Consider the following 13,189-nt stretch of genomic DNA (forward strand, 5'->3'; position numbering starts at 1 on the left):
AACAAGTAATCCAATTTAAAAATGGGCAGAAAACATGAACAGACATTTCTTCAAAGAAGACATACTGCAGATGGCCAACAGACCTATGAAAAGATACTCAGCATCACTCAGCAACAGGGAAATGCAAATGAAAACTATAATGAGATATCACCTCACACCTGTCAGAATGGCTAAAATCAAAAACACAAGAAACAACAAGTACTGGCAAAGATGTGGAGAAAAGGGAACTGTCATGCACTGTTGGGAGGAATGCAAACTGGTGCAGCCACTGTGGAAAACAGTATGCTCAGAAAATTAAAAATAGAACTACCATATGATTCAGTAATTGGCAGTACTGGGTATTTACCCAAAGAATATGAAAACACTAATTCGAATGGACTTAAGAACGAACACCCCTGTGTTCGTTGCAGCATTATTTACATTAGCCAAATTATGGAAGCAGCCCAAGTGTCCATTGATAGATGAATGGATGAAGAAGATATGGTATATATACAATGGACTATAACTCAGCCATAAAAAAGAGTGAAATCTTGCCACTTGCAACAACATGGAGCTAGAAAGTATTATGCTAAGCAAAGTAAGAGAAGGACAAATACCATATTATTTCACTCAAATGTGAATGTAAAAAATAAATGAAATTAAAAAGGCAAACTGAAAAAAACAGACTTGAAACCAGATCTGGTTAAATCTAGACGTAAGAAACAGATGACAGAGTTCTAAGGTGATTGAGTGCCATGTTGAGAATGTCTTGTAAGAAGTTCAAAGTGGGGGGGGCGCCTGGGTGCCACAGCGGTTAAGCGTCTGCCTTCAGCTCAGGGCGTGATCCTGGCATTGTGGGATCGAGCCCCACATCAGGCTCTTCCACTATGAGCCTGCTTCTTCCCCTCCCACTCACCCTGCTTGTGTTCCCTCTCTTGCTGTCTGTCTCTATCTCTGTCGAATTAAAAAAAAAAAAATCTAAAAAGTTCAAAGGGGCCATTTGTTTTTCTTTTCCATTTTCATCTCTTAAGATAACATTTTTAAAGCTAGAATTGTTCACTTACCTATCTGAAGATAATGCTCCTTTTGAAGTGGTTCTTTTAGGCTTAAAGAAATGTGATGGTTTTTATCTCTTTGAAAAATATAAGAATACATGAGATATTAAGATTTTTTTCTTTTATATAAATATTTCCTTCCTTTGATCAAAGCAATTGCTTACAGACTAGGAGCTTTGTCATTGTTCCTGTTAAAAACAAAGGCGGAGGTGGGAGGCGCCTGGGTGGCGTAGTCCTTAAGCGTCTGCCTTTGGCTCAGGGCATGATCCCAGCGTTCTGGGTTTGAGCCCTGCATTAGGCTCCTTGGCTGGTAGCCTGCTTCTTCCTCTCCCACTCCCTCTGCTTGTGTTCCTCTCGCTGGCTGTCTCTCTCTCTGTCAAATAAATAAATAAAACCTTTAAAAAAAAATTTTAAAAAGGCGGAAAGTAACATCAGGTATATTGCCTTTCAGGACCATTTGAGTAGAATATATTCTTTTCTTTTTGTTAGAGCATACCAAATTCTCATACATTAAAAAGCAACAAATTTTTATGCTACTGTTTAATTTTTGTTTTTTTTCTTAGAATTCAAGGACTTAACCTGAACACAGTATGTTTTTCTTATTGAAACGTCATAGACTGTGATAGGGCTATAGCAGTTACATTTGCTCTTGTAAACCTTTTATTGAATGGAAAAGAGGGATATCCTAGAAAGACATCATGATTCAAGAGAAAACCTCTGGCTCTCTTACATCCTTCTGGCTCTTGGTCCAAAGGCAATATTTGTTGTATTCTGAAGCCAAATGTAAAACAATATTCATCTATTTTAAATTATCAGTAACTCCTTTCAAAGTGTAAACAAGACTATTAGGATAGACTTTTGAAAAATCTTATAATTATTTTAGAAAAAGAATTTATTTTTCATTAGAAAATTACTTTTTTTTTTACATTTAGTTCCTTGTTCTTTACTAGTATATGTTACAAATATTCTGAAAATTGGAATACATGTTTAATTTTTGTATAACTCAAAATTTTTTGTTTACAGTTATTGTTCCTCTTAGATATAAATGCCTTTCTGCTTAAATCTGTATAAATTTTTGGCAAGATCTATAAAGTGGTTAGAAAAAGAGAGCTCCACTGTAGATAGTTTTGATGACTGTTGTTTAGGAAGCATTACCACCAGAGCGCCCTTTCAGTGCCTCGAAACAAGAACAGCAGAGGAAATGGATTGAAGATTTGAATAAGCAAATAGAAGATGATCGGCAAAGAAAAACAGAGGGAAAAATTACATCTTCAAAGGTAACTTACAAATTTATGTGGATGATATAAAGGGAAAAAATAATTTGAGTCTTTAATCATAAACCTAAAAGTATCCTAAAACTATTTGACAAGACTACAGTATTCAAATTATTACACATTTGCTCTTGTAAACCTTTTATTGACTGCATTTAGTAAATGATTTTGCATAGTTTCTTAAAAATAACTTTTTAGGAATTCCTTATTCTTTGAATTTCTCATATTCTTCATGTTAGTTATCTAAGTAGATATGGAATTAGTAAAGAATGTAGCTCCGTTAATTTTTATGATGCTTATTCTGCTCTGTGGTGATTTTTAAAAATTGTGTTTGATTATCATTTAGGACTTTATACGTGAGAACAATTGGAAAAATTCTTAGTAATTCTTATTTATCATGATTAGGGTGAGGAACATGACAGATGGGCAATGCATTTTGATTCATTAAAGAACTATCCTGCTTCTCAGTCTCAAATGTCCTCTCGGTCACCACACAACCAACCAGAGTACTTCTGTGTCTCTCCGGACACTCAGGAACTGGCTGATCTCCACAGTGTTTATACACCTACAACTGGAAGCCAGGTCGAACCTTCAGAGGAGGAGCATATAGCAAAACCTGTTAGAGATATAACCACGGCAAATAGTCAGAAAACAAAGTAAGTTTATTTTTCAGTGTTTATTAATGTTTAAGAAAATCTGTGTGCTTTATTAAAAGGACTGTGGTTATATTTATAATATGTGTTAGTTGATTTCAGGTTTGGTATTTTTCTTTAAAGTAGAAATGACTAGTGGATATATCTGAAAAATAATTTAGCATCTTGTTAAAACTACCTTTTGGGGGTTTTGAATAGCTGAAGTGTCTGTCTTGCCAGCTTTCTCCGTTCTATGACTGCTCTCTTGGATCCGGCTCAGATCGAAGAACGTGACAGGCGACGACAGAAACAGTTAGAGCATCAGGTATTGCATTGTAAAATACTGTTCTTTGGATTAATAAGTATTAGTCATGGCCAGTGGATATCTAAATAAATGGAAATTAAAATTCTAATATAAATGTACAGCACAAGCCCTCTCCAGTCCTGTGATGAATCTAATTCTACTCCAGCTGGTATTAATATTAAAATTATACTGATGCTCAGAACCAGACAGTATCACATAGTACAGCCTGCCAGAAGAGAAGGTCTTTAATGTGTAAGTTGTATATATGAAATGGCACTAAATCTAAAGTTAGTACTGGTTATTTTTTTTCATCTGTTTTTAGTTCTCCTGAATTTCGTTTAGGATGAGAATTAGTTTTAAGGGAACTATATAGGGCATTGAAGTAGAATTCTGATTGAGAAATCTAGCAGATAATATAAGAAAGGAGACTAAGATTAAAATTCTCTCCTAATTTTAGTCTAGCATTAAAGGGACTTAAAATTCTGAATAATTCTTTAAAACCTCTGATACATGAAGAATTCAGTTTAATTAATATTGTTAGTCTTACTCAGTAAGTGAATTACAGAACGACTGCTACTTACCAGGCACTATGCTAAGTGCTGAGATTTTTTTCTTTAGTTGTTTTTGGATTACTTCTTCTAACAGCCCTCCTCTGGTTAAAGAAAAAGCATATAGAATTTGACAGACAAGAGATGGGACAAATACATTGGAAATTTGACATTTTAACTTTATTTATATATGTAATACTATACTATATATTATCTGCTACTGATAAACTTATTTTAGAAATACAAATGCTTCAAATGGGTTTTTTAAATTTGTGACAGTGCTTTTTGTGATTTATGATTTATGACTAGAAAGCCATCACTGCTCAGGTAGAAGAGAAACGCAGGAAGAAGCAGCTGGAAGAGCAGCAAAGAAAGAAGGAAGAAGAAGAAGAGGAGCGTCGCTTAGCACGGGAACGAGAAGAGATGCAGAAACAGTATGAACAAGACGTACTTAAGCAAAAACAAAAGGAAGTAAGTGTATATTTAAAAATTTTTTATTGAAATGTAGTTGACACACAGTGTTACATTAGTTTCAGGTGTACAGCAACAGTGATTCAAGAGTCCTGTATGTTATGCTGTCTTCACAAGCATACCATACACAATATTATAGTACCATTGACTGTATTCCTATGCTGTAGCTTTTATCCCTATGACTTCTTCATTTCATAACTGGAAGTCTGTATCTCCCACTCCTCTTCCCTCATTTACTAACCCCTGCTTCCCTGGTACCGGTTTGTGGGTCTCTTTTTGTGTTTGGGGTTTTTTGTTTTGCTTTTCATTTTATCTTTTTAGATTCCACATGTAGTGACTTCATATAGTATTTGTCTTTCCCATCTGACTTATGTCATTGAGCATAATACCCTCTGTGCCCATCCATGTTACTGCAAATGGCAAGATCTCATTCTTTTTTATGGCTGAATAATACTTTACTTTTTGTATATACCACATCTTCTTTATCCATTCATCTGCTCATGGATACTGGGGCTGCTTCCGTATCTTGGCTATTGTAAATAATGCTGCAGTAAACATACGTGTGCATATATCTTTTGTTTCCTTTCGTTAAATACTCTGTAGTGGAATTACTGGATCATGTGATCTACTTCTGATTTTTTGAGGAAGGTCCATACTGTTTTCCACAGAGGTTATACTGATTTCCATTCCCACCAGTAGTGCAGGAGGGTTCCTTTTCTCTGCATCCTCACCAACACTTGTTGTTTCTTATCTTTTTGATACTAACTATGCTGACTAGGGTGAGATGATAGAATTATGGTTTTGATTTGTATTTCCCTGATGATTAGTGATGTTGAGCATCTTTTCCTGTGTCAGCCATTTGTATGCTTTGGAAAAATGTTTGTTTGGGTCCTCTGCCCTTTTTTAAGCATCAGATTATTTGGGGGGGGGGACACCAGGGTGGCTCAGTTGGTTAAGTGTCTGACTCTTGATTTCAGTTCAGGTCATGCTTACTGGGTCGTGAGATGAAGCCCAGTGTGGAGCCTGCTTAAGAAGATTCTCTCCATCTGCCCTTTCTTGGCCCCTCTCTTCCATTCATGTGCTCATGCTGTCTGTCTTGAAATAAAATGAATTTGGGGTTTTGATGATGAGTTATATTAGTTCTTTGTATATTTTGTATATTAACTTCTTTTCACATTTATTTTTTGCTGATATCTTCTCCCATTTAGTAATTTGTTGTGTTGTTTTGTGGATGGTTTCTTTTGTTGTGCAGAAGCTTTTTTATTTTGTTGTAATCTCCAACAGTTTATTTGTGCTTTTATTTCCCTTGCCTGAGGAGACAGATCTAAAAAATGTTGATAAGGCTGAGGTCCAACGGGTTACTGCTTATGTTTTCTTTAAGGAGTTTTATGGTTTTAGGTTTCACAGTTTAGATCTATTTGAGTTTATTTTTGTGTATGGTGGAAGAAAGTTGTCCAGTTTCATTCTTGTGCATGTAACTGTCCAGTTTTCCCAGCCTTTTTTGTTGAAGAGACTGTCTTACCCATTGCATATTCTTGCCGCCTTTGTCATAGATTAGTTGACCATATAAACATGGTTTTATTCCTGGGCCATCTCTCCTCTTCTACTGATCTGTTTTGTGCCATTACTGTACTATTTTGAGTACTAGCTTTGTAGCATATATGACTTGAAATCTGAGATTGTGATACCTTCAGCTTTGTTCTGCTTCCTCAAAATTGCTTTGGCTATTTGGGGTCCTTTGTGGTTTCGTAAAGATTTTAAGATTGTTTGTTCTAGTTCTATGGAAAATACTATTGGTATTTTGATAGGGATTACATTGACTGTGTGGATTGCTTTGAGTAGAATAGACTATAATACTTTCAATCCATGAACATGGTAGTATTTATATTATAAATAACATTATAGAATAAAAATGGATGTATTTTTAAAGGAAAAATAATCAGAAGTTGAACATTTGCATGTATTTTGAAATTTTGAAGGTGTATGCAGAAACACTGAAGTTTTGCATTTATAAAGGTTATGAATGAAAGGGAAAAGCTAGAGAAGGTTTAATTATTTCAAGGGATTGCTTCACAAATGCTGTATTGCTTGGGTTTTTTCCTCTGCTAAGAAAGGCCAGTACAGTACAGGACAAAAGTTATCCATGTGCTTCATTTTGAAATGTTTTCTAAGCAATGATATGTATATATTTTTTAAAGATTTTATGTATTTATTTGACAGACAGCCAGCGAGAGAGGGAACATAAGCAGGGGGAGTGGGCGAGGAAGAAGTAGGCTCCCAGTGGAGGAGCCTGATGCAGGGCTTTATCCCAGAACGCTGGGATCACACCCTGAGCCGAAGGCAGACGCTTAACGACTGAACCACCCAGGCGCCCCTCTAAGCAATGATTTTTAATAAATATTCTAGATGTGTTAAAAGAAATGATTGGCCTTTCTGTCTGTATCCATTAGTGAACAGGAGCATAAATTTGCTGTGATTGGCTGGGATTGATGATACATTTTATTGCTGTGTCAGAGTTTTCCTGTGTGCTAAATAAGAGCCTTTTTAAAAAAGAGTAGATACCTGGTTAGCTAGGAGAACATCTCTATTAAGTGGTACACGCAGCGTAGGTATAATTGTGTCAAGTGCCATGTTTGAGCTGACCTGACATGAGCAAATCCTACAATGACATGTGATTGCCAGGGATTTCTGAGGTTTAGAGTAGAGCATAGAGCATTTCCCCTGGCCCTGGGAGATGGAGCCCAGAGTCTGCATTTTCTTGATATTTCCCATTTTTAGCCTTCACTCAACACTTAGCTGATGAAGCAGCAGATGGCCTGGGTTTAATTTCATCATGTTGAATAGGTTGAGGCAACTACTCCTATGAAATAACTATGTACATGAAAAAGTCAAAGGATCATTTGTTTGAATTGCAAGAAATGGCCATAAACCTTGTGTTTTACCTCTTAATAACCTATTTTTAATCTTAATGGAATTCTGATGGAATTGACCACTGGTTTTAGAAACTTTGAAAACTTTATTACTATAAACTTCAGTGCGTAAAAAGAGTTCTTATATTTGTGGTCTAATACAGCTGTAGAATATGATACTAAAATGTAAGTTCCAAAAGCGAGAAACTTTGCCCTGTTGACTGTTCTCCCAGTATCTTGAATAGTGCCTGGCACATAGTAGGAGCTTATCTGCTCAGAGTAGTAAAGTCTGTACGTGTTTGATAATTATATTTAATAATTTTGTGCACTTCAATATTAACAGGAAATCATGACTCTCAAGACAAATGAGCTATTCCAGACGATGCAGAGAGCACAGGAGCTAGCACAGAGGCTGAAACAAGAACAGAGAATCCGAGAATTGGCTCAAAAGGGACATGACACTTCTGGATTGATTAAAAACCTTGGCGGTAAGCACTTCACTAGAATTTTACTTATAATATCTTTTGAAGAGGATTTTAAATAACTGCCTCTTTTTAATACCTTTATCATGCCTGTTGACTAAATATTGTTTAAGGAATTTCAGACCTTGAACTCATGTAACTTCATAATGCTTATTTTATTTGGGAAATTGCCTTAAGAGCAGAATTAAATAATGTTACACTTCCCAATAATCTTTTACAATGTAGGAAAGATGTTAGGGTTCAAAGCTGACAGCCAAGAAAGAATTCTTGAGATACCTTTGGTGCAAAAAGGTGGTTTTATTAAAGCACGGGGACAGGACCTGTGGGCAGAAAGAGCTGCAGTAGGGTCATGAGGAGTGGCTCATTATATACTTTCAAGTTGTGCAGGGTTAGGGACAGTGTAAGTTTCTAAGGAATTTGGAAGCAAGGTTTCCAGGACCTTGAGGGGGGCTAGCTATTGTTGGGAAAAGGTCATTTATTACTGTCTGATAAAACCTTAGTTATGAGACCCTTCAGATTATATCAGTGGATCATATGATTGGGGGATGATTGTCATCATGTATCGGGGGGCCGGGAGGGGGATAGAGATAAAGGAAGTTTCCGAAGGACTTTTTTTTATCTTAAAGTAGACTTACAGGATTGTGGGAGTTGGGCTAAGATTGCCTTTTGCCCTTAGCAAAGTGTCAACATCCAGGCAGTTGAGTTCCTAGAGGAATGTCACTGTCTATTTCAAGGACTTGTCAATGGGCTGTAAGTAGTAAGGAAATTTAATAATTTTTCTTCTGCCTTTGTTTCCCATTTTACATAAATTTTCTTATGTTTTGCTTACAGTAGGTAAAATGTATATTTTTTGTACCCAGCTTTTTTAGAGAAATCTATGAAGTGATCTCCCCCTGTATTCAATATGGAATAAAAATGCAGGTCACTTTTTGTAAAAACTTTAGGATAGCCCTTTTACATTTTTATTGCAGTGTTCACACTTACTGATTGCACTAAAAATCTTGTGTGTGTTTAGTTGCTGCTACATATACTTTCTGTTACTCTTTCTGAGCTGTCATTATGTTGGATAATATATTTCTCTTGCCAGTTGATAAAAGTGGAATATAATGCATCTACTAACAACATTTCAAATTTAGGACATGGCTTGGATGATGTCAGTGGTAAAAAGAATACATGTATCAATTCTACAACCTCTCCCAAAAAGGATACTGCTGTACAAACAGGTATTTGTTTAAAAGTGTGATTTGGTTTAAAATTTACTTAAAATTAACATCACAGTTAGAATTAAGATCAATTTAGAATTGAGCTCTGTTTAAAAATGAAAAGAATTCACCAAAATTTTCAATAAAAATTAGAAAATAAAGGGATCTCTTGATTTTTAATTTCTCTAACAGTTTTATTGAGGCTTAATTCACACAGCGTAAAGTTAACCTTTTAAAGGATACAATGCAGTGTTTTGGTTTTTTTTTTCTTCACGTTTTTATTTAAATTCTAGTTAATATATATGGTGACATTGTTTCAGATGCAGAATTTAGTGTTTCATCACTTACATATAATACCCAGTGTGCATCACAAGTGCCCTCCTAAATACCCGTCACCCATTTAGCTCGTTCCCCCACACACCTCCCTCTATAACCCCTCATTTTGGTTTTTTTTTTTCCTTATTTATTTGAGAAAGCGCAGAGCAAGAGAGCAGAAGCAGAAGGGAGAAGCAGAGGGAGAGGCAGACTCCCCGCTGAGCAGGGAGCCCGATATCGGCCTCGATCTCAGGACCCTGAGATCATGACCTGAGCTGAAGGCAGACATTGAACTGACTGAGCCACCCAGGTGCCCCAATACCTTCTAGTTCCATCCAGGTCATTGAAAATGGCAAAATTTCATTCTTCTTGATGGCTGAGTAATATACCATCTTCTTTATCCATTAATCAGTCGATGGACACCTGGGCTCTTTCCATATTTTGGCTATTGTTGATAATGCTGCTATAAACATCAGGGTGCATCTGCCCCTTTGAATCAGTATTTTTTGTGTCCTTTGGGTAAATGCCTAGTAGTGCAATTGCTGGGTCATAGGGTAAATCTGTTTTTAACTTTTTGAGGAACCGCCATACAGTTTTCCAGAGTGGCTGCATCAGTTTGCAGTCTCATCAACAGTGTAAGAGGGTTCCCCTTTCTCCACATACCCGCCAACATCTGTTGTTTCCTGTGCCATTAATTTTAGCCGTTTTGACAGGTGTGAGGTGGTATCTCATCATGGTTTTGATTTGTATTCTCCTGATAGTGAAGTTGAGCATCTTTTCATGTGCTTATTAGGCATCTATATGTCTTTGGAAAAATGTCTGTTCGTGTCTTCTGCCCATTTCTTTTTTCTTTTCTTTTTTTCTTTTTTTTTAAGATTTTTAAATTTATTAGAGAGAGGGAGCACAAGCAGGGGGAGCGGCAGGGAGAGGGAGAAGGTGGCTCTCTGCTGAGCAGGCTGCCTGATGGCAGGACTCGATCCCAGGACTCCAGGATTATGACTTGAGCCGAAGGCAGATGCTTAAGTGACTGAGCCACCCAGGCACCCCTTTTGCCCATTTCTTAACTGGATTATTCATTTTGGGGGTGTTGAGTTTGATAAGTTCTTTATAGATTTTGGATACTAACCCTTTTTCAGACACATCATTTGCAAATATGTTCTCCCATTCTCTAGGTTGCCTTTTAGTTTTGGTGATTGTTTTCTTCACTGTGCAGAAGCTTTTTATCTTGATGAAGTCCCAGTAGTTCATTTTTGCTTTTGTTTCCCTTGTCTCTAGAGACGTGTGTAATAAGAAGTTGCTATGGCTGAGGGCAAAGAAGTTGCTGCCTGTGTTCTACTCTAGGCTTTTGATGGATTCCCATCTCACATTTAGGTCTTTCATCCATTTCGAATTTATCTTTGTGTGCGGTGTATGAAAGTAGTCCAGTTTCATTCTTCTGCATGTTGCTGTCCAGTTCTCCCAACACCATTTGTTGAAGAGACTGTGTTTTTTTCCATTGGATATTCTTTTCCTGCTTTGTTGAAGATTAGTTGACCATAGAGTTGAGGGTCCATTTCTGGGTTCTCTATTCTGCTCTGTTGATCTGTGTGTCTGTTTTGTGCCAGTACTGTACTGTCTTGATGAGTACAGCTTTGTAATAAGAGCTTGAAGTCTGGCATTGTGATGCCACCAGCTTTTGTTCTCTTTTTCAAGAGTGCTTTGGCTGTTCGGGGTCTTTTCTGGTTCCATACAAATTACAGGATTATTTGTTCCAGCTCTGTGAAAAAGTTGATGGTATTTTGATAGAGATTGCATTGAATGTGTGGATTGCTCTAGGTAACATAGACATTTTAACAGTATTTGTTCTTCCAGTCCATGAGCATGGAATGTTTTTCCATATCTTTGTCTTTCTCAATTTCTTTCATGAGTGTTCTGTAGTTTTCTGAGTACAGATCCTTTGCCTATTTGGTTAGGTTTATTCCTAAGTATCTTATAGCTTTTGGGGCAATTGTAAATGGGATTGACTCCTTAATTTCTCTTTCTTCTGTCTCATTGTTAGTGTATAGAAATGCAACTGATTTCTGTGCACTGATTTTATATCCTGCCACTTTGCTGAATTCCTGTATGAGTTCTAGCAATTTTGGGGTGGAATCTTTTGAGTTTTCTACATAGAGTATCATGTCATCTGCAGAGAGTGAGAGTTGGACTTCTTTGCCGGTTTGGATGCCTTTTATTTCTTTTTGGTGTCTGTTTGCTGAGGTTAGGACTTCTAGTACTATGTTGAACAACAGTGGTGATAGTGGACATTCCTGCTGTGTTCCTGACCATGGGGAAAAGCTCTCAGGTTTTCCCCATTGAGAATGATATTTGCTGTGGGCTTTTTGTATATGGCTTCTTTGATATTGAGGTATGTTCCCTCTATCCCTACACTGTGAAGAGTTTTAATCAAACAAGCAAGTATGCTGTACCTTGTCAAATGCTTTTTCTGCATCAGTTGAGAGGATCATATGTTTCTTATCCTTTCTTTTATTAATGTGGTGCATCATGTTGACTCATTTGTAAATATTGAACCATTCCTTCAGTCCAGGAATAAATCCCACTTGATCATGGTGAATAATTCTTTTAATGTACTGTTGAAGTTGATTTGCTAGTGTCTTGTTGAGAATTTTCACAGCTGTGTTCATCAAGTGTATTGGCCTATAATTTTCCTTTTTGGTGGGGTCTTTGTCTGGTTTTGGAATCAAGGTAATGCCTCATAGAATGAGTTTGGAAGTTTTCTTTCCATTTCTCTTTTTTTGGAACTGTTTGAGAAGAATGTGTCTTAACTTTCTTTAAATGTCTGGTAGAATTCTGGGAAGCCATCTGGCCCTAGACTTTTGTATTTGGGAGATTTTTGATTACTCATTCACTTTCTTTGCTGGTTATGGGTCTATTCAAATTTTTTTCTTCCTGTTTCAGTTTTGGCAGTTTGTATGTTTCTAAGAATTTATCCATTTCTTCCAGATGCTTATTTTGTTGGCATATGATTTTTCATAATAGTCTCTTACAGTTGTTTGTAGTTCTGTGGTGTTGGTTGTGGTCTCTCTTCTTTCATTTGTGGTTTTATTTATTTGGGTCCTTTTCTCTTTTCGTTTTGATAAGCCTGGCCAGGGGTTTATCAGTTTTATTCTTTCAGAGAAACAGATTTTAGTTTCATTGATCTTTTCTACTGCTTTTTATCTCTGCTCTTATCTTTATTATTTCCTTTCTTCTGCTGCTTTAGGCTTTATTTGCTGTTCCTTTTCTAGCTCCTTTAGGTGTAAGGTTAGGTTGTATATTTGAGATTTTTCTTGCTTCTTGATGTAGGCTTGTATTGCAGTATACTTTCCTCTTACAACCAACTTTGCTGCATCCCAGAGGTTTTGGACTGTTGTGTTTTCATTTGCTTCCATGCATTTTTTTAAATTTCTTCTTTAATTTCCTGGTTAACCTCCTCTTTCTTTAGTAGGATGTTCTTAAACCTCCATGTGTTTGTGGTCTTTCCAAATTTTTTCTTGTGGTTGACTTCAGGTTTCATAGCATTGTGGTCTGAAAATATGCATGGTATGATCTCAGTCTTTTTGTACTGTGTTGAAGGCCTGATTTGTGACCCAGTATGTGATCTATTCTGGAGAATGTTGCATGTGCCCTCAAAAAGAATGTGTATTCTGCTTTAGGATGAAATGTTCTGAATATGTCTGTTAAGTCCCTCTGGTCCAGTGTGTCATTGAAAGCCATTGTTCCCTTTTGATTTTCTGCTTAGATAATCTGTCCATTGCTGTAAGTGGGGTATTAAAGTCTCCTGTTGTTATTAGTGAGTTTCTTTATGTTTGTTATTAATTGATTTATATCTTTGGGTGCTCCCAAGTTGGGGGCATAAATATTTACAATTGTTAGATCTTCTTGTTGTTAGACCCCTTGTTTATGAGATAGTGCCCTTCTTTATCTCGTTACATTTTTTGGTTTAAAATCTAGTTTGGTATAAATATGGCTACTCTGGCTTTCTTTTGACTTGTTAGCATGA

General features: G+C 36.5%; 1 protein-coding gene across 12 annotated transcripts in view; it reads left to right on the forward strand.

Annotated features, from left to right (window-relative positions):
* CCDC66 (coiled-coil domain containing 66) overlaps positions 1-13,189 on the forward strand; it is a 51,471-nt gene that overhangs the window by 24,057 nt on the left and 14,225 nt on the right. For 8 of the 12 annotated variants that reach the window (XM_011231206.3, XM_019805170.2, XM_011231225.3 and 5 more), the window contains 6 exons: positions 2,180-2,311; positions 2,711-2,961; positions 3,178-3,262; positions 4,099-4,260; positions 7,513-7,657; positions 8,788-8,874. In XM_011231206.3, the coding sequence (XP_011229508.1) occupies positions 2,180-2,311; positions 2,711-2,961; positions 3,178-3,262; positions 4,099-4,260; positions 7,513-7,657; positions 8,788-8,874 (862 nt within the window). The remainder of the gene's footprint in view (positions 1-2,179; positions 2,312-2,710; positions 2,962-3,177; positions 3,263-4,098; positions 4,261-7,512; positions 7,658-8,787; positions 8,875-13,189) is intronic. The other 4 variants (XM_019805151.2, XM_034658493.1, XM_011231214.3 and 1 more) reach the window with 2 other exon arrangements.

The sequence above is a fragment of the Ailuropoda melanoleuca genome, chromosome 4 (assembly GCF_002007445.2).
Source record: "Ailuropoda melanoleuca isolate Jingjing chromosome 4, ASM200744v2, whole genome shotgun sequence".
Taxonomy (NCBI): Eukaryota; Metazoa; Chordata; class Mammalia; order Carnivora; family Ursidae; genus Ailuropoda; species Ailuropoda melanoleuca.